The sequence below is a fragment of the Neopelma chrysocephalum genome, unplaced genomic scaffold (genome assembly GCF_003984885.1).
Source record: "Neopelma chrysocephalum unplaced genomic scaffold, ASM398488v2 Primary Assembly neopelma1_24, whole genome shotgun sequence".
NCBI classification, from domain to species: Eukaryota; Metazoa; Chordata; class Aves; order Passeriformes; family Pipridae; genus Neopelma; species Neopelma chrysocephalum.
In genome coordinates, this window is record NW_020897693.1 from 9,900,836 (window position 1) to 9,922,656 (window position 21,821).

Here is a 21,821-nt window from a genome sequence, read left to right on the forward strand (position 1 = left end):
AGCAAGTCTTGTGTACTCCAAAACTTTTTGCATATCAGTGGTTGGCAATGAAAATCTTTTATCTAGTTTGGGCAAAATGTAGAGGTATAGAACAAAACCAATTATATAAAATGCAAATTTATTATAATGAGAAGTATTTCTTTAGGCAGAATAAACTGAGAGTGGCTTGAATTAGCTGAATTCTCAATCGGCATAAGCATGGAAATCTGTATGAAATTCATCCTAAAAGTAAAAATAGTTGAAGACTTGTGATCAGACACAAAAATCCCAAATATTCAGGAACTCATCTCTGTATGCTGTCTGTTTTTACAGCAAGAGGAACAGCAGAGCATGGATATGACAAATTAAAAGAAAATCCCATTATATTAATTAATAAAAGAACTGAACACAAAAGACAAACATATAATCTAGTTTTAAACTTCCTTGAGTTATTGACACTCCCATTTGTTATTTTTCTTTGATAAGACTTAAATAAAAACAAATACACTGAACACGCTCCTATATTTATAGAAAGGGGCACCTATTGCACTCTGACCATTGTGCAACCCCAGATAATCTTTCCTTGGCACGCTCTGGGGTTTGATGGTCAGTATCACTTAAACACAATATGTTAAACTAGCTGGACTTGGGCATGAAGAACCAATGATAACAATTAGATGATTCCTATTTTCCAGTCAGACCTTCAGGACAGAACAGAAGTATGGAAGAGGAATACTTTTTGCCAACAGGTAACAGCTCTTTGGGAAACAGTATTTTCTACATGACCTGGATAAAACCAGTAACATTCTGTAATAATTTGATCACTCCTTAGAAGTTAAAAAAAATCTTTTGGCTTTAAAACAATGAATATAAATTGCAGATAGACTTTGCTAAATTTAGCTGATACTTTGTGGCTCTGTGATATATTCTAAGATACCTGACACCATAAGAAAAATATGACATATGACACTATAAGCAAAAATAATTAAAAAATGAAAATTAACAATCTGAGTCTGGAAATATAAAACTGAGGACATGATTTTAGTTACTTCAGTAGAACTATCAGCTTCAAAGGGACTGTTCAAATACTGTAAGTAGGTACAGAACTTTTTACAACAAGTGCTGGAGTTGTATCTCTTTTTTTTTAGGATTCATTTCCACCACCAAAAATCTGTCTATTCTGATGAAAAGTTCAGATTACTTCTTAAAAATGAAAACTGATTAAAACATTCCATATATTTATAAGGCTGGTTGAAAGTTTGTCACACAAATACAGAGCCTAAAAAAGTGGGGACTGACAAGTTGAGCTTTGAAGACTGTCTTTGATTATCTAATGATTAACTGTGCGATTATTTATGATACAGTAATGACATAGATAGCTTGGTAAATGCTGTGTCTGAGATGTTAAAGGTCTCCAGTAGCAAGCTGTCGCCTTTGCAAACAGATCAAACAGACTGAAATAAGAAGGTAAACCTTTATATTGCTCATGAAGGAGTTAGAATGGTTTTTCCCAAGCTAGGGAGCTGGGGAACTCTCCTCTATTTACAGTAAGTAATAATATTGCTCTCCCTCTGCATATTGTTTTACTTCCTGACTTGAGATAAAATTCTGAGCTTACAAAAGAAAAAACAAAAATAGAGGACTAGGATGTTGTTTACAGAATTAATCTGAGTGGAAACTTAATAGCTTCTCCTACTATTTATTTGAAATGCCAATCAGAATGAGCAAATATGCTTTTAGGAGACCTAAACCTGTTTTTCTTTCTCTCTTGTAGTTTTGAGCAAGGATTCCTGTTCTACATGGGGTGGAGGCCATTTTTCAACCTTTGATAAATACCAATATGACTTCACTGGGACTTGCAACTATATCTTTGCAACTGTATGTGATGAAACCAGCCCAGACTTCAACATTCAGTTCCGCCGTGGGATGGACAAAAAAATTGCAAGGATCATTATTGAGCTTGGACCTTCTGTTGTCATTGTTGAGAAAGGCAGCATTTCTGTCAGGAGCGTTGGGTAAGATTCTGGCATGAATAAGAGAAAAGTGTTTAGAGAAGGCAAGGAGTTATATAGCAGTTACAGTAAAGACGACTATTTTGTTTTAAAAATTAATTAACAAATCACTGAAGTTAACACACCTGACTGGACTCTGTTCCCATTGCTTCCCATCAAGCATTCACGCTCTCTAGATAAGTATTGCATTTGCAATTATTTCAATCAAGCTTAGAGTTATATTTTTATCCCTTTGTAGGCAAAGGGATAAACTAATCTCCTCAGACCAAAACAGTTTTCAGACTGTAACTACAGTTTCCTAGATACTACCAGTCTTCTTATACTTATCTCTACCACAAGCACAGATGGAACAGCTTATACCCTTTAGTAGATACTAGTTGAAATTCCTGTGTTTTGTTTAGAGTTCATTTACCTTGCTAAAGGTAACACATAAATAGGGCATAAGAGAAACTTTGAACTCTGCAATCAACAGAGAAATACTGGATATGTTCATTCCTCTAAATAAATTGCTCCCATACAAGGAAATTTCTCCAGGGAAGTTTTCAGTGTTCTTATCAGATAGGCAGTGTTGAATTTTTATCTCTGAGTACATGTGGATACAGGAAATAATTGACTGTGGATTGTCTGTATCTTATTATACTTACCTGGGCACAATAACTATTACAACAAAAATACAATTTGCACTATACCTTAATTTAGCAAACTGTATTTAGAAAAACTTCCTTTTTTAATTTGTTTTCCAGAAAAACTATATCTGTGGGCCTATTCCAGTGATCTGCATTTTAAATTTTTGACCTTCAGTCACAAGAACCAAATGCCATGAGCTGGTCTAGTGTTGCACATAGCCATGCTTCAAGTGGAAGGCTGGTTTGGTCTTTCAGCCCCTTCTCATGATTGTACCACTGAACACTTAGCAAAATGTATTTCTTCTGTAATGTTGTTAGTTTGTAGCATTAAAATTAATCTGCGAGGATGAAAAACTAATTCTGCTACAACATTCACATTATGGGTTTCTTTAATCTTGTCAGTTTTCAGTCATAGCAATAATTCCTATATTAATGGGCTGTAGTACATAGAGATTCTTCAGGATAATTAAAGATAGTTGTACCACAGAAACTTTATTGTTAGAAGTTCTTGAAACATACAAGTATATCCTGATAAAAACAAACCAAGTGAAGAAGCCAAGTCCTGTGTAAACATTTTCACTGGTATAATCACTGTGCATCTATCTTCTGGGGATTCTTCTGTGAAACTGCTGGCATTGATTTTCAATCAACAGAAATTTTAATGTATCTTAAAATGTCACAGCTACAAAGGAAAAAAATTGTATTTCATATTGCTGCAAGTACTCAGACTGTATGTGTATTATATTAAAAAAAAACCCCAAACTAATTCCTGCATATTATTGGAATGAGAAGGTCAGTTTCTCTTCTTCTTTTATTACAGAATTATTAAGTTGCCTTATACTAGCAATGGAATTCAAATAGCACCTTATGGACACAACATCCGCCTGGTCGCCAAGCTGATGGAGATGGAACTAGTTGTCATGTGGAACAATGATGACTATCTCATGGTTAGTAAAATGTTCTCATAAAGCAGAAAAGAAAATTCTCATTTTATTTACTGGAATGACAAGAACTCTTTAGGCTTACTGGGTGCTTTTGCATGTATTTACTATTTGGATAATTATTCTTTTCCTGTTTCATCCATTCCTCTTGCAAAAAACAACTGTTCATTTTATACCTGCATGTTCCTTTCACGTGCAGCATTGGTAGCTGAGTAAAGCCACCAGTGTTGAGATTTATGGACACTTTCACAGATTTTAATCTTTCCTCAGGGTATTCCAGCAGCTGCAATGTTTTACTGTTGTTTAAAGTTGTGTAGAATTTAATAGTGTATGCCATAGTTTAGTCTTTTCTACTGTGCTTCCACAGGACATCTTTTGGTTTCAAACATACAGTGCTTCTACCAGTTTCTTTGTTTCTTTCCTTTTTTCAGGTTTTCCCTCCAAAATCCCCAATACATTTTCTCAGAGTGACCTGTGATATTTTTGCCATAAAAGACACTGAAATCTAAATTGATGTTTACTAGAACAGGGAGAATGATATGCAATACATTTTCTGGGAGATTTATCAGCATTACTATAACACATATAAGAGTAAAGGCTACTGTGATGGGTCCAAACTATATTTTTTCTATAGTCAGGTTATTTCTTCTGACCTAAGATTTTCACAATAATTAATTGATCGTAGGCAGTAGTAATACTACCACTTTAGTCTTCAGAGCAATAGATAATTGAATAAACTTTTTCTGAAAACAGATTTTCTTCCTATAACCTTCAATTTCTTAAGAGAAGAAACCTGAAACTCATTCTCTGTCAACAAAGATATGAGCAAGGATACAGCATCATTTCCTTTTTTTATTTTCTTTTCTGATTCCTTAAAATATTATACACCCCTCCTTAATTTTCTGAAAGTGTCTTCAAATCTTATTCTTTTATTAAATAGATAAATAGATAATCAATCACTATTTGCCTATTGGGAAAAGTCATTACTATTTACAAAACTTTTCCTCCAAACAAGTCTTTGAAATTAATGAGAAGGATCACCTCAAGTTGTGTCCTTGAACTGAATTTGTTTGAGTAAGTTAATGCTGTATAGATAATTTCACTCTGGGTGATCCTTTTAAATGTTTCGTTCCATTTTATTTTAGGTTTTGGCTGAAAAAAAATACATGGGGAAAGTCTGTGGAATGTGTGGAAATTATGATGGTTATGAATTGAACGAATTTGTGCGTGAAGGTAAGATACAAGGACGTTTCACGTGGAAGGAAAACTAGTTAAAGTAGTTGAGGTGAAAGCTTAATACTGTAATAGCATTGCTCTGAGTGCTCACTCAGTTTCAGAACTGAGTAAAGCAGTTCCATAGGTCACCAACATACCTATTGTAGATTATGGTACACACTATTATCTGCTGTGAGCATAATATTGTGGGTTCCTCAGACAAGTTATAAGAACTCTCTTATATTTTAGAAACAGGTGGTAAGGGTCACACTCTCCCAAATTTCACGCAGTCTAAGCTCGTAGCAAGGCACAGTGAGGGAAATAATTACTATAGGCAGAGGCAAGGATGAGGCAATAATAAGAAGAACATAGTGGACAAGAACATTAACAAGCAGTGTGTCCCAATAATTGTAGATCTTTATATGAAAATGGCGCTGAGGAGTTGACACCTGCACTCCCTCTGGTTTAGAGGATTCACTTCTGAGTCATTCTAATCTGGTCTGTTGATTTATTGCCCATTAGTAGTTGGAGCTTGCTACTCAAGCTCTTGGAACTTATCTTTCAGCTTGGTTTAATCTTAAAGGTACTCCATATGACAAGACCACTCCACAGCAGAAAAAACCAAAAGGGGATGTTTGGAATATTTGCTTTAAAAGCACACTGCTAATCTGAACTGTAGTGCTAGTGTGGAGACATTAAATTGCACAGTAAACTAATCTTAGATCAACACAGACAGATGCAGTTTTCTATACACGTCACAGAAATGAGTTCTAAAAATTATATAATAATCTTTGGGTTGTAATGAGGTTAACCCCATATGGAGGGGAAGATATAAGAATGGGGGATAAGGAGAAGAGGTATGAACTAATAGCTGGCAAAAGATAACACAGCTGGCAGAAAACCAGTAGCAGCATGTAAGGTAGTAGATGTGATAGATTGGGAAATAACTTGAAGAAATGATCATGGTAATAAAAGTACGCTCTGTTTAATAGACTTCAGGTAAAGGGCAAAAGAGGCAGTTGTTGTCATTGGGAAAATTCATTTGTAGAACATTTCACAGTCAAAGAGTAGAATTTGAGTTTTGCTACATCACAGCAACAAGTAAACAAATCAACGTGGGCTGTTTCCTGACAAATTATAACCCTTCAATTTACAGGTAAATTGCTGGATACGTACAAATTTGCTGCATTACAAAAAATGGATGATCCATCAGAGATCTGCCTGTCTGAGGAGATACCAATTTCCACTGTTCCTCACAAAAAATATGTAAGAAACAACTTCTTGACTTCTCTGTACTGTGATTCTTAACAGAGGGGGAAAGATAGATAGAAATCAACAACAGAGAGGCAATAAATATTTAACTGACTTACATGAAAAAACGTAAAGTCAACATTTGTATAGCCTGATATGATAAAGAAAACGAGTTCTTTGCATTGAAATACATTTTAATAAAAGCCCATGGGCATTTCTGAGGCTGGATTTATATCACTCATAAAAAACAACCAGTGTTTAGCTCACGGCTTGCTGAAGTTTCATCCAGGTCATCCCAGGAAATTCAGGGAAACCAGCGAAGTTTTAATAACTTTTTAGAGACCTGACATTATAAGATGTACAGACTTGAAGACATTCACAATGCCTAAAACATATCAGATAACAGCACTGATAACAGGGACACCCACTATTAACTGCTATTACATACAGTTCTAGATGAAAAGAAAATCAGCGTGCCTGAGAGAGTCTTTGAGACCCTATACTGCAGTGGCCAATGTGACAGGGAACAATTTTCTTTCTCCTTTCATTTAGGCCATGATCTGCTCTCAGCTACTTAATTTGGTGTCACCAACCTGCAGTGTGCCAAAGGACGGGTTTGTCATTCGTTGCCAGCTTGATATGCAGGACTGCAGTGAGCCAGGGCAAAACAACTGCGCTTGCTCTACGCTGTCAGAATATTCAAGGCAATGTGCTATGTCCCACCAAATGGTGTTCAACTGGAGAACTGAAAACTTCTGTTGTAAGTTCAAATGGTTTAATTGTGCAAGGCTGTACTTAACTTTTCTGTCTTAAATACAGGAATACTGATAAATAACTGGAATGTAAAACAACTGATAAAAAAGTCTTTACTGTCTTGCATCAAAATTATTTTTTTAAGAGAACAACAGTGGTCTTTGATAAAATAAGGAGTGCAAGGAAACCTCAAAGGAGAAGAGGGAAACTTGAAATGTAGCTCTTATGTCTAGATCAGTGACAATAAAACAGAGGAACGTCCACCAAGTGAAAACCGTTTAATTTCTCAAACTTGCAACAGGAGGCTGTTCTCTTTAAAAATTTTAACACTTCTGCTGTTTGTTGCAGCTGTGGGAAAATGTTCTGCAAACCAAATCTATGAGGAATGTGGTTCTCCGTGTATTAAAACCTGTTCCAACCCAGAGTACAGCTGTTCCAGTCACTGTACCTATGGTTGCTTTTGTCCAGAAGGTATCATTTCATCATATTCTAAATGAATGACACAAATATTTTTTTTTTTGCATGTATCCACTCAAGTGGAATAGACTGAATAATGAACTAGCCATGTGTTTCGGGGCATTGTGCTGCTAGAACTGCTACTTCTCGTGTAACATACCTGGAGTCTTGATTAATTATGATCCTTAAAGATGCTTGGTCACTATTTGCAAGAACAGAGCTATGAAATCATTTTCCTCACAAAACCATGATTTGTTTTGGGATAATGATGTGCTGCCTGCTCAAAGTTCTGTACTATAATATACATTGAGTAAGCTTAATTAATTTCCTATCCCAAACAGGTATCTACCACTTCAGGGCATCTGCCAGAGGTAGCATACCTCAGATGATTTCTGCAATATCATGGGCATTTTGTAAATTCCCTTTAAAATAGTTCAAGATGAACTTCCTTCAAAAATTGTAATTATTACTATCATATGCCTTGTTTCTTGAAATTTCAGAACTGATATATCCTCCGATGTGGGCATTTACATCAATATCATCACCAATTTATAGCAGTCAAAAGTAATGTATTGTGAGTTACATATTTAAAACTAGACTTCATACTCTAGGAAATATAATGTGTTTATTCTTCAAAATTCCCAAGTTAATTTAGAGTGTCATAGGAAAAGAAAAAAAAGGAAAAGAAAAAAAAGGAAAAATAAAAATAACATTCTACCTTACTGCTATTTCAAATTAAGTTCAAATTTCAAAATAAGACAAGTGCCTCCACTTTCATATTAGAAAGCAGCCAAACACTGTGAACAGTCAGTTTTATTTTAATTAAGAGAAATTTTCCTGTATACTGTATATCGAAGTATGGACACTGACTGTGGAAGCATAGCATACTCAAGATAATTTAGAAAGCACTCAAGCTTTAGTGCTAAATAAGGATGTGGAAAAGTATTTTGTTTATCTTTGGCAGGAACTGTTCTCGATGATATCTCCAAGAATCGAACATGTGTTCACATTAGCCAGTGTCCATGTACACTGAATGGGAAATCATACGCTCCTGGTGAGACAATGAAAGCAACATGTAGGACCTGGTGAGTAGCAACAGGTATTTTTATGAGAGATCACCAAGTTACTGGAAAATTTAGCCTAACTTTTCAGGGGGAGCTGCAAATGTGTCATACCATCTCTGAGGCCATCTTCTTTCAGTGCCACATATCATACATTTGCGATTAAAGAGGTACGTCTCATTTCATGATTAGTCTTGAAATTTGCAAGTATTATTTTGCAACAGAAAATAATAACTTAACAGAGTATTTTTTTAAAAGTGGAATATCTTTTTCTGGTGTCACGTGTCTTGCTATCATAATTCTAATAAAGAATGTAACGGAAAAGTAATGGAATTTGATCCTCAGAAATGCAATGATGAACACACTTTTCGCTATTCAGGAACATTAACTGACAATCCATACTAAAGTTCAACAACTTTGAATTAAGATGACCATCTTCAACTGACATACCTAGACAAAGAAAATCAAAGCATAGAAAGTTTAAGGGGAAAAGTGGTACAATGGTACAAATGACACATTCCATTACTAGGAAGTAGCTGAGTTTTTAGAGTCTGAAGAAAATTCTGAAGTACTGAAAATGAAAGTTCAGAATTGTATGTGTGTGTTACTCTGTGTTCACTAACCAATTTTGCATGTTGATCAGCTGCAGAGAAACCTCCAGACAGGAGGATATCAAATCCTCAGCTGGCAAACAGGGCCTTAGTATGAGAATAACCTTACACAGAATTTCTTGTTTTCTACAGCAAATGTATGATGGGTCAATGGGACTGCAAAGATTTGCCCTGTCCTGGAAGGTGTTCGCTAGAAGGAGGCTCCTTTGTTACCACGTTTGATTCTAGGTCATACAGATTCCATGGAGTTTGCACTTACGTTCTCATGAAGGTAATTTCCTGCAGTTAAGAAACACAAAATATCAAATGGATGTATTTTAGTCTGACTTTGTTTTTCTGTTGAAACACAGACTGAGGTCTTCCTAACATATACATTGATTCTACAAATCAGCATTATTCTGACGTAGACTTCTCTTTTCACTCTTTCCCCCCAGAGTTCCAGCCTGCCACACAATGGAACCCTAATGGCAGTATATGAAAAGACTGGTTATTCTCATTCCGAAACGTCACTCAGTGCTATAATTTACCTATCCACAAAGGTAGGTATTCCCTCCACAGGTTCCATCCACCATTTCAGTAACCAGATAAGCAAAATAGGTACTTAAAGTCATTGCTAGTAGCCTGAACTGAAAAATTATGGGGAATAGATACTAAAGATATGTTCGTGTTCATGCACACACAGTAAAGATCTCAGTTACTACATCAACTCAGGAAGTTAGAGTATTTTCAAAGTGAAAACTAAAAGCAGTACATAATAATATGTGACAAAATGCTTGAATCAATCTTTTCCTATTAATTGACAATATAGTTATGTTGAAGAACATATAAATACCACCAGTACAGATCATTTCTTCTGATTCCATGTCCTCTTCTTACAGGACAAAATTGTGATTTCTCAGAACGATCTCCTCACAGATGATGATGAACTTAAGCGGCTACCTTACAGATCAGGTAAAAAAAGGGGAATGTAAGTTATTTCCAAATTGCATTAAATGTCTGTTTTATACAACCCAGCATCCTTTGCAGTTTTCAAGTGCTAATACCAGAGGTTTTAGAAGAAGGTTAAAGTCTTTCCTATTGCATCTGTCCCTCTGTGGAGAGTTGTGTGTGGGAGAAAAGTTGTAGACAGAATGCTAGAACACTTATCATTAAAATCATTACCTTGCAATATCACCAAAATATCTATTTCTATATGTCCTTGTTCTTTTAGGAGACATCACTGTTTTCAGACAGTCCTCAATGTACATTCAAATGCATACAACCTTCGGGCTGGAACTTGTGGTTCAAACATCACCTGTGTTCCAGGCCCACGTGAAAGCTGGATCACAATTCAAAGACAGAACGCTAGGTAAGTAATCTAGTCATTGTGTGAAGGAGAAAATGTAGGGAGTATAATTTTGAAAACTTAGTACTCATCCTTTAAGAAATAAGTTTTCTTCTCTGGATTCGAAGGAAAAAAATCTGCATTGGAAACCCAATGTGCCAAGAATTTTTTTTTTTGCTAATAACTTTAAAACAAATTAAAGAAATTAAATGGGTCACATTTTTCATGTGTAATACAGTACTGTTCTTTACATGTTTTATGTGTGCCTTTTTCAATATGTGTTTTGCTACACAGTGAAGGAGCAACAAATAAGTCTGTGTGGTCTCTACATCTTGGAGCACATGGTTCTTTGAATGTAGTGCACGATCACTGTAAACACAGTGAGCCTATGAATCTAAAAGCTTCTCAGCAGATAAGCACCAGATGGAGAAGTTTATGTTTAATTGCACAGCGACATTAGCCACACAGGCATATTTTGCATTCTGATTATGGGGAATTACAGAGAGGCTTTAGCTTTTACAAAAGTCTAAATGCATATTTTTTGTCATTACGGATTTTACATGCATAAGAAAACATGCAATTGCATAAGTGTTTCATGGCCTTTCTCTTTTGTATCATTTAAAACCACTTGTTTCTAAAAACAAGACAAAAACCTCTTTATGAATTTGTCATTGAATAGAAGTCGACACTCTTAATTTGAGGAGCCAGAGGATCGGTAACTTAATGTGTACATAATCAAATTCTCTGGGTACTTGACCCAGAGAATTCATTGACACTCTACATAGAGCTTTTGAATCAATTTTCTCACTATTATAAAATGAAACATAGACCACTGTGTACACATTCTTTAATTGTCATCCATCCTTTGCATTTCTGATATTATTAGGTTTGTGTGGCAATTACAATGGAGACACTACAGATGACTTCATGACTAGCATGGATATCACTGAAGGGACAGCCTCCTTGTTTGTAGATTCCTGGAGGGCAGGAAATTGCCATCCTGCTTTAGAGAGAGAGACTGACCCTTGTGCTTTGAGTCAACTAAACAGTAAGTAGATGATCCTGTTGTAACTGATCTCTCCAGCTAGCTTTGTCTGACACTGCCATAAGCTCATACCAGGGAAATGAGAGAGTTTGATAGAAGCAGAAACTGAAACATCACAAATTCTGTCACCAACAAGACATTTCTGATTTCCGGAATTCATATCTAGTGAAAACTTATCAGATTCCATTCCAGAGATCTGGGATTGAGATGATGAATGAGAATGAGAGGGTTTTGGTAATCTGTCCAGTGAAATTGCAATGTCTATGGATGTCTTAGGCTTGCTTTAAAGTACTGTGACTGAAATCCAGACTTTGCCTTCCCAAGTTTCTATTGTTATTGGTCATTTAAAAACAAACAAACAAACAAAAACAACAACAAAAAAAAACCAACAACAAACCAAAGAAACCCTACCGAGCTGTTCGTACAAATACAGAGTATGGAAGCTAAGGAGTTAAGAAGTTGTCCTGTTGTTCAATCTATCATTGCCAAAAGTTCACCTAGAGTAACGTATCAATTTTTTTAAAGTTTTTTTTCATTTTTTCCCTAACTTTCTATTTTTAATGTTTGTGATTTACTTTCATTAGAAATATCTGCTGAGACTCATTGCTCCATTCTTACCAAGAAGGGTACAATGTTCGAGAAGTGCCATGCTGTGGTCAACCCTATTCCTTTCTACAAGGTAGGAAATTATGATAGACATTGTACAGAGGGAGTCCAAATATAAACCAGATTGTGCTCATAGACAGTATCCCACGCATTGAATCAGCAATGCATAGAAGCAAAGGAACAGGTGTGGTTTTGAAAATTATGTCTCCTCCACACTGAAAGTCTGTTTGTTCATAGGCACCAGTCCCATTCCTGTGAATCAGAAGGTATTTTTGCTCATACGGCAGTTGTCCATGACAACTATAACTATTCAAAGTATTGATTTTACCATGGGCATAATTGAGCTCATTGTATTTGCCAATCTACACAAAACATTTTGAGAATTCAAAATGAGAAGCAGCAAATTTTTTAGGTATTAAGTATATTTTATTTACATCAGCAAAGCAATTACTCAGATATTTTCCCTCAGTTTTAGTTATGCAATACTGTGTATTTTGTCTGACTTAGCTCTGCAATTCAGCATAGAATCACAGAGGCTGGAAAAGATCTTTGAGATCGAGTCCCACCATAAACATAAAACCACCAAATCCACAACTAAACCATGTTCCTAAGTGCCACATCCACACATCTTTTAAATACCTCCAGGGTTTAGCACTTCCAGATGTCTGCACCCCAGTAACAAAGTATTCTCCATGTATTGGGTTTCAGAGATGTGTCTACCAGGCCTGTAACTATGAAGAGACCTTTCCATACATTTGTTCTGCTCTGGGATCATATGCACGAGCATGCAGTTCAATGGGTTTAATCCTTGAGAACTGGAGAAGCAGTATGGACAATTGTAGTAAGTAACTGAAGCAGCTCTTAATGGTCTTCCATCAGATGAATGCATGCATACAGGTCTGCCTATTTCTGTTTAGAACATTCCTGTGTTTGATTCACCTGTGACAAAACTGAGTAAGAACAAGAACTTATTTTAAAACTACTTGTCAGTGTTTACAAAAATAACTACATATTGCTCAAGTAGGCCAACCAGCAGGTATAAAAACTGTTTTCCCAGGAGCTGCTGGCATTGCAGATGTGTCAAAACACAACAAAAAAAACCCAACCAAAATGGTAATGCAGTATTTGAAACAGTGTCCAAATCATCTTAAGAGTAATGAGAAAAGTAGTGAACAGAAAGAAGTAAAAAGCAGAAATGGGATAACAGATACCCAACTTTTGAATATCCTTCTAGTCTCTTTCAGAAAAAGGTTGTGATTTTAGTCTGTATGAAGAAGATTATTCATATGCTTTAAAGTGAACATGTGGATGCTTCCAGGAGTTGATAATTAAGTGATGGAATAGACAGATAAATAAAGTTATACTGTACTGTAAAATGAGAATGAACTAGGAAGAACTCTGGGTGCAGATTTGATTTTGTTTTTATGCAACTTAGGTACGGGTTTCACAGTTACTCAAATATACATTGATATTTCTGCAAAGCTACTCAAAAATACATTGATATTTCTGCAAAGCTTCTCTTTGCATTATTTTATTCCGAGATACACAAAGAAGCAACTACATATTTAACCTTCATGAAACTTCCAAACAGCTGCACGGTTGGTGTTAAGCCTGGTCTGCAATACGTTTTGCTAGAGCTCCATATCCATAGGAAGAGAAGCTACTGGAAGCATTAAGCATTGAAGCTGTTGACACAAAATAAGCAGCACGTGATGAGCACAGTTACCTTTCACAAGGAAGAGGATCAGTAAATGAAGTTTAACATACACTCTTCTTTTACAGCCATTACTTGCACTGGCAATCAGACATTCAGCTACAACACTCAGGCATGTGACAGGACATGCTTGTCACTCTCCAACCGAGCCCTGGAATGCCATCCAACTGATATTCCTATTGAAGGCTGTCAGTGCCCTGAAGGACTGTATTTGAACCACAAGAATGAGTGTGTTCGTAAATCTCATTGTCCCTGCTATTTAGAAGATAGAAAATACATCCTGCCTGACCAGTCAACAATAACTGGTGGGATCACCTGGTAAGTGTGTCAAGTTTAAAGCTTAACAAACTGAAAATGGAGGTGAGGGGTCTTCATGTGTCTCTGCTGAGGGTTAAGGTCAGTAAGCAGCTAAGCATCACACAGCTGCTCACTCCACTGCAGCCAGATATGGAAAAGAATCAGAAAGAAAAAATCAAGAGAGTTTATGAGTTGAAACATAGACAGTTTAATAAATTTCTTTAATATTAATATGCAAAAAAGCTTTTTTAATAAGTGAAGACAATGTGCAATCAAAGCTAAGTAAGAAATTAGTTCAGGACTTGCCATCAGCTGCTTAGACATTTCCAGGAAAGCATGAATTTGCCATCCATAATGCTTTCTTGGGAAGTCAAGTGCTGTAACTCCAAACATCCTTTCTTCCTCCTTCTTTACCTGAGCTTTTATTACTGAGCTTGATGTAGTGTAGTATAGAATATCTCTTTGGTCAGTTTGGGTCAGCTGTCCTGGCTGTGTCCCCTCCCAGCTTCTTTTGCACTCTCAACTTCCTCCCTGGTGGGGCAACATAAGGAACAGAGAATGCTGTGACACTGTTCAGCAACAGCTAAAACAGCATTGTGTTATCAACATTGTTTTGGTCACAAATCCAAAACATAGCACCATTGAACTGCTACAAAGAAAATTAACTCCATTCCATCCCAAACCAGTATAGACTGCTTTATTTTTAATAGGAAAAGTTTATTTTTCAAGATTTCTTTTTTGCCTTTTCCTGAGCCACTGTTGCCTAAAAAAAACTCCAGGCCCAATTAGGTAGGATATAAGATAAGAAAGCAGAAAGCTTTAATGAGTCACCAGGCTCCAAGAATACAGCCCTCACACACACCCGTTCGACCCAGGTGCTACGATTTTAAAATGATGTCCATCCAATCCCCGCTTGTCCACCCCCCAGTTCTGCCCCATTCTGCCCCTCGGCACACCCCTTTGGGAATTGAGTTTGGGGGAGTTTGGGACCCCTCTTTCACCATCTTCCTCTTCATCAAAGCACGTGCAGCCTTTGGAGGCCCTCCAAAGTCTTGGCCTGAAGGTCGTTGTGCCCATGTTTACATTCCTTGGGGCAGGCGTTAAAGTGCTTTCCGCAAATCTACATTGAAAAGAAGACTAAACAACTAACGGACTTAACAGAATTTTGATATGGGAAAGGGGTAACAGTGTTGGGAAAATGTGTAAACTACTGTGCTAAAGGGTGAGGGATATAATGCAGCTACTTTAAAATCTACGTTCACTACATAACTACTTCTAAAGTCTATAAAAATTTAAAAATCAAAAACTCTAAGGCAACACCACAAATATCTTTAAATGAACAAAAAGCATTTCACTTACCTTAAGCTTGGGAATGTTATAGAGAAAAATAGAAAATATTACGTAAGATCTGATTGTTCCTAGTAGGAGATTTTGTCAACAGTACTTGGACAGCTATATACTAACTTGAAGAATGACTTGATAGACCATCATAATAGTGATGCCTACTAGTGATAATAGTGCTAATAGCCTACCATATGCTTCCAAAACTAATGTTACTGTGTAATACAAACAGTAAGGAGACAAGTTGACTTATGTTACATTTCAAAGGATGGGAACGAGCTAGTAACATAAATGAAATATTTCTAATGAAGTCATTTTGCAAAGAATAAAAATTTCTTTCTCAGGAGAGATTTGCATTGAATTATTTTTTTTCTCCCTAGCTACTGTGTTAATGGAAGGCTAAGTTGCACAGGCAAACCTCAAAATCCTGCAGGTATGGGTCTGATATGGTTTACTTAGGAACATATTTTTTTCCCCTATGTTGTAAAATTACTACTTCATGATCTTTTCAATGTTTGGTTTTGTTCCTTTTCCCTAGAAAGCTGCAAAGCTCCTAAGAAATACATATCATGTTCTGACAGTTTAGAAAACAAATATGGAGCTGCATGTGCCCCTACCTGTCAGATGCTGGCTACTGGAATTGAATGTGTGAGTTTCACAGATCTGGGATGTTTATCCTCTCGAGAGAGTTAGGATGTTCTAATTGTTACTTAGAACTTTACTACATTCCCTCTAATAAAATAAAAGGAGATATTTCATCTAGCATGATACAGTTAAACATCAGGCTTCTTTCTACAGACTGTGGACACAAAAAATGTACATATATTTAAGAAGTGATTAAAGGAATTAAATTCCATGAATTAATGAATTAAATTATATTAAATGAATAGAATAAAAGTCCATTAAGGATTCTTAACTACATGGCTATCACCTCTGACTCAGGTACTCCATAAGCTGCGTGTTATGCTTCCTTTTCTATTTTTTCTCAGCTCTCTGCTGCTGCCAGTCACAGAATGCAGGAGACCTGGGCTAGGTGAATGTCTGGGCTGTCCTGATAGGGTTTTCTTATAATTTTATATTAAGGAAGCAGACTAATTGGAAGAATTGTAATAAGCTTCCTTGATATAAAGAAACTTCTGTTGTACTCTTTCTGAAAAAAGACTGATAGTAAAGGAAGATCAATTTTTCAGAGTCTTCAGGTATGTTTAATATCCCACACCACAAGTGTATCTTACAACTTCAGTGAAAGTTGACTAGCACATTAGTACAAGGAACATCACAAAACTAAGATCAAGTCAAAACAGAATTTAGCACAGGTTCACTCTTGACACCATTCACATCCAGGATAAAATACGTCTCACAGTTCTTTTCATTTCGCAATCTGTTGACCTTTACCAGATACCAACTAAATGTGAATCAGGCTGTGTCTGTGCTGATGGCCTATATGAAGATCTCGATGGCAAGTGTGTTCCAGCTGAGGAGTGTCCATGTGAATATGGTGGCCTTTCTTATGAAAGAGGTGAACAAATCCAAACTGAATGTGAGATCTGGTAAGAATCAAATACTTTTTCATTGCAGAACCTCTGTCTCACTAAACTGTACAACCACATAAAAAAAAGTGTTTAGTTGACAGGAGAGCAGGAAATGGCAACAGTTGAATAGAAGAAACACCATGGCAAAGTACAGGATGTATAGATAAAAGAGTCATGGTACTGGATTCAGGGAAAATTTCTGCCTTATGCATATTCAGGAATAAGGACATCCAGTAGGGCCTGTAACTGTAAACTACATAAAGTCAATGATTATTGACAACTCCACATAAATAAATATGAGGGCACAATCTTTTTTCTTTTCTGTAGATAAAAGCAAATCCCCCCTCAAACGTTGTTTCCATCTCCTTAGCAGCATTCCCAAAGAACTTTATTCCATTTCCAGTTACTAATCTAACATTAAAAAAACACCACCACCCCCCAAACTACACAGAACAGTGACTTCTGTTCTCATTAGGAGCAAAAAAAAATGGGTTTTCTATACTCTTTGTTTCATGAAAATAAAAAGGCAAAAATTATGTAAGATTTCTTCTTTATAATGAATTCATTTTCTAGGCAGTCCATAATTTTTAATTAGGGTTCTTTATATTAACTCTAACTTGGTCTCAGTGTATATAAATCAATTAAATTAACATCTTATTTATAAAAGTGGATGTATATAAAAAGAAGCAGATTAAGGTGGCATTTCTTTGAAATCCGAGTATGATTTCTCTTCTCACTCCCAGCACTTGCACAAAAGGCAAATGGAAATGTGTTCAGAAATCAAGGTGTTCCTCAACTTGTAACCTTTATGGAGAAGGCCACATCACCACTTTTGATGGACAGCGTTTTGTGTTTGATGGCAACTGTGAATACATATTAGCTACGGTAACCTGCTTCCTACTGGTGATTTTGGCAGTATCTTAGCATCAAGAAATAGCTTGATTTAAATGACTAATGAAAATATGATAGGATGCATCAAAAACCAATAGAGCACTTTGGATCTTTATAGCCACTTAATGATTTTTTGTATAATCTGTTTATTTCAGTGCTTAAGATGAAAATATTTTACTTCTCAAAAAAACAGCTTTTTAATGCAATATTAAACAATTTTAGATTTAATAACATGTTTAAATAGTCATTGATATACATGTATTCTGTACCAGACAACTATATATTTTAGGGAAGTCATATCAGTTTGACAACCAAAGCAGAGGTCATCACCTCCCGAAACAGGCAGAATCAGTCAGGACTTTCTAAGCTTTCTTTATTTTCTTATGCTTTTATATTTTAAGTTGGAAGACTCCAGACACAGAATCTATTGGGGTTTTATGCTTTTTGTGATTTGTTTTGTTTTTTTTAGGATGGCTGCAGTATTAGTAGACCTGTTTCCTCTTTCAAAATTGTTACTGAGAATGTCATCTGTGGGATATCAGGAGTTACATGCTCCAGATCCATCAGCATTTACCTTGGGGTAAGCCCTTCCTTCTGCCATTATCCAGCTGAATAGTTATTTTAAGACCATGTTTTCTTTATTTTGGAAGCTTTAACTGTATCTTAGAAGAGATGTCTTCTAAGTGAAATTATGTGCTAAATCTAGAGCTTCTGTTTTAGTAGGAAGTGCCATAGATTGGTTTTTTTCCAATTCTCATGTTGTGTTTCATTCTCCAAGGTTCTCACCTATGTAGAAGCCAGAAAATCTTGAATTTTACATATCAGTGAATTGCTTGATCAAAAGATACCGACTTGCTGCCCCTCCCCACCTGTCTCTGCCAAACTCAGAAAAATAATAGTATAAAACTGAGGAATTCTCATCTTGGGTGATGAGCAAAAGCTATCAAAATTTCTCTAAGTCCAGATAATGTCTGAAATTCAAAATATATCCAGATTTTTCTTGAGATATATCTATGAAACTACACTAATGAGCAGTTATCCTCATTTCTATTGCCATGTGACAGCTTCTAGAACCGGATAAGTTTTACTGTTCTCAGTTTTATGGGACAGTAATACCCAGTAGTATCAGCTCGTCTTAGGATCCCTCAGTATCTGACAGAGAGAAAAATATGAACAGGTGAGATTTTATCCCAAGGAACAGGCACTACAAAAAGTACACATTTGCCATACTGCGGACTAAATACTGGCAGTTCCAGTTGGTCAGTGCTGTGATGAAAAAGTTTATTTGCTTAGGATTCCGTTTCATAAATGCACACTCCAAACAAACCTTCCTTCTGATTATCTACACATTGAAACACTGCAGTATGACAGGAGTAAAGTTGGCAAAGTACACACAAAAGTGGGAGATTAAGTTAAAGGCCTCAGGACAGAGAGCTATACCCCCTGTTACTTTTTGACTGTTCTTAGAAACTCATGAAAACATACTTCCTCTACTCTATTGGCCATATGTAGATGATGATATTATTTCTACTAAATGTGGAGTGCTAGCACACCTAACAATAACACCTAACAATGACAGATATTTTTGTTTCCTGTGACGATTTTCATATGCATACAAAATAATTCCAAAGGGATAAAGAAGCCTGTAAAATTGATAACAGAATGTTTTGTAGTGGAAGGAATCTTTAAAGGTCATCTGGTCCAACGCCCGTGCAATGAACGGGGACATCTTCAACCAGATCAGGTTGTTCAAAGCCCCATCCAACCTGACATTGAATGTTTTTAGGGATGGGGCATCTACCACCAAGCTTGTCCAGGTTCCTCTGACTGGCATCCCATCCTTCACATCAGGTGTGTGAACGGCACCACTCAGCTTGATGTCATCTGCAAATTTGCTGAGAGTGCATTTGATCCCACTGTCTGTGTCACTGATGAAAATATTAAACTGTACTGATTCCAGATGCCTGAGGGACACCACTCCTTACTGAGCTCCATCTGGACTTGGAGCTGTTGATCACTACCCTCTAGATGTGATCATCCAGCCAATCACTTACCCACTAAACAGTCCACCTGTTAAATCTATACCTCTCCAATTTAGAGAGGAGGCTGTTCTGGAGGACCCTGTCAAAGGCCTTACTGAAGTCCAGATAAATGGCATCTGTAGTTGTTCTCTTGTCCGCTTATGTAGTCACTCTACCATAGAAGGCCACTCAGTTGGTCAGATCTGCTCTTGGTGAAGCTGTGCTGATTATCTCAAATCACCTCACTGTCCTCTGTGTGCCTTAACATAGCTTCTGGGAGAATCTGCTCCATGATCTTTCCAGACACAGTGGTGATGCTGTCAGGTTGGTTGCTCCTTTCTACCCTTTTAAAAAATGAGTGCAATGTTTCCCTTTTTTCTGACTGCCAGGACTTTTGAAAAATGAGTGGAAATGTCAAGATAGTCTGTAATAGTATCACAGGTTCTGATCTTTAGCAGTGTGACACAGTGTAAGGAAAATACTGAAACCTGATAAATTATAATTTCTAGATAAATTTTCTTCCAGAATTTGACAATCATACTGAGAGATGAAACCTTCACTATTTCTGGGGAAAATCCTAGTGTACGATATCATGTGAAAAAGAACGCCCTTCACCTGATGTTTGATATCATTATCCCAGGAAAATACAACATGACCCTTATTTGGAATAAGCACATGAACTTCTTCATCAAGATTTCCAGAGGAACAGAGGTATGGCAGAATAACTTCCTCAGTAAAGTGTCCTTCAGTTCAGATTGAACTGCACATTTAATCGCAGTTGCCTTGACTCCCTATGATGGCAAAAGTTCTTCAGAAGTGCTACTAGAAATTCGTTTTCGTCTTTATCTCCAAAACAGCAGAGATTTTCACTAGAGGCTGATTTTCAAGTGATTTCTGTACTGCATTCAGGAAATTTTTGAGCTAAATCTTTGTATTCTATAGAACTGCATGGTTGAATTTGATCTCTAAATGATGACAGTTTACAGTTTAGAAAACACATTCCTCCAGTGACGAACAGAACCTCCTGCACAAGAAGCTAAGACTGTCGGAGTATTTGTAGATGACATTCACTCTTAAAGCACAGGAAACCATCAGTAATCAAAAGGGAAGGTGAGTAATTGTAACTTGCTGAACTGACACTGCTGCTTTCGTTTATTCTAGGAAACTATATGCGGTTTGTGTGGGAACTATAATGGCAATATGAAGGATGATTTTGAAACTCGAAGCAAGTACGTGGCATCAAATGAATTGGAATTTGTCAATTCTTGGAAAGAGAATCCTCTCTGTGGGGATGTATACTTTGTAGTGGATCCCTGTAGCAAGAACCCTTATCGTAAAGCATGGGCAGAAAAGACATGTTCTGTCATCAACGGCCAGGTTTTTTCTGCCTGTCACAATAAGGTAAGAATTTATTTGCTCCTCCTTTTACTTACAGGCATAATGTGCATCCTTCCAAAATGCTCACACTCCAACAGGTGATTTTCTGTTTCCCAAAGTGTTTCAATAAAATACATATAAAATATTTTATGCCTCACATTTATGCTGATTTTCGTCCTTTCTTATTTGCACTTCACCAGCCCTTTTGTAAGCAGAGAAGCTAAGTGTGGTATTAACTGATTACTAGAACTACAAGAGTGAAAAAAAAGGACTTAAGAATCAAAAATCAGTCAGTGTGTTGGTGATACCTGAACAGTGCACTTACTCTTTTGAAACCATTTAGTCTTTTTTATAAAATCAAACTAAAGAAAGTCCTGAAAACCCATGTTCTCATCAGTAAGTCAACAGCATTACTTAGATGATCCATCCAAGGACAAGATACCATCAACTCTCCTATTTAAGTTGTCCACTTTGTGGAAATGAAAATATCACAACGGAGCAGGCCTTCTGAAGGGAAATCCCACATTTTCAGGTGAATCCCCCATTTTCAGGAGGTGAAAACAAGTGAGAAATGGGGATAATGCTGCAGTGTTTATGTATGTACAGAGGCTGTACAGCTGATGAACTTAGATACTTGTGCCTAAATGGATGTGGGGATTTGAGGAGTTTTTTTCGCTCACTATACATAACATGTTCAGTACCAGTATAAATTTAGAAATACGTATCAGGCAAAACATCATCAGTTTCTGTTGTTGATGTGGAGACACC

At 36.5% G+C, this 21,821-nt stretch overlaps 1 protein-coding gene across 1 annotated transcript in view; it reads left to right on the forward strand.

Moving 5' to 3' along the window:
- The first annotated feature begins 700 nt into the window (after nt 1-700).
- Nucleotides 701-21,821, forward strand: part of MUC6 (mucin 6, oligomeric mucus/gel-forming) — a 28,095-nt gene continuing 6,974 nt past the window's right edge. The window contains exons 1-23 of the mRNA XM_027674212.1: nt 701-728; nt 1,754-1,994; nt 3,438-3,564; nt 4,704-4,791; nt 5,930-6,039; nt 6,577-6,784; nt 7,126-7,248; nt 8,198-8,318; nt 9,038-9,176; nt 9,340-9,444; nt 9,784-9,856; nt 10,116-10,253; nt 11,116-11,277; nt 11,859-11,953; nt 12,589-12,721; nt 13,663-13,912; nt 15,613-15,665; nt 15,771-15,880; nt 16,631-16,782; nt 17,508-17,649; nt 18,125-18,235; nt 20,202-20,387; nt 20,838-21,077. Coding sequence (XP_027530013.1) covers nt 701-728; nt 1,754-1,994; nt 3,438-3,564; nt 4,704-4,791; nt 5,930-6,039; nt 6,577-6,784; nt 7,126-7,248; nt 8,198-8,318; nt 9,038-9,176; nt 9,340-9,444; nt 9,784-9,856; nt 10,116-10,253; nt 11,116-11,277; nt 11,859-11,953; nt 12,589-12,721; nt 13,663-13,912; nt 15,613-15,665; nt 15,771-15,880; nt 16,631-16,782; nt 17,508-17,649; nt 18,125-18,235; nt 20,202-20,387; nt 20,838-21,077 — 3,135 coding nt within the window. The remainder of the gene's footprint in view (nt 729-1,753; nt 1,995-3,437; nt 3,565-4,703; nt 4,792-5,929; nt 6,040-6,576; nt 6,785-7,125; nt 7,249-8,197; nt 8,319-9,037; nt 9,177-9,339; nt 9,445-9,783; nt 9,857-10,115; nt 10,254-11,115; nt 11,278-11,858; nt 11,954-12,588; nt 12,722-13,662; nt 13,913-15,612; nt 15,666-15,770; nt 15,881-16,630; nt 16,783-17,507; nt 17,650-18,124; nt 18,236-20,201; nt 20,388-20,837; nt 21,078-21,821) is intronic.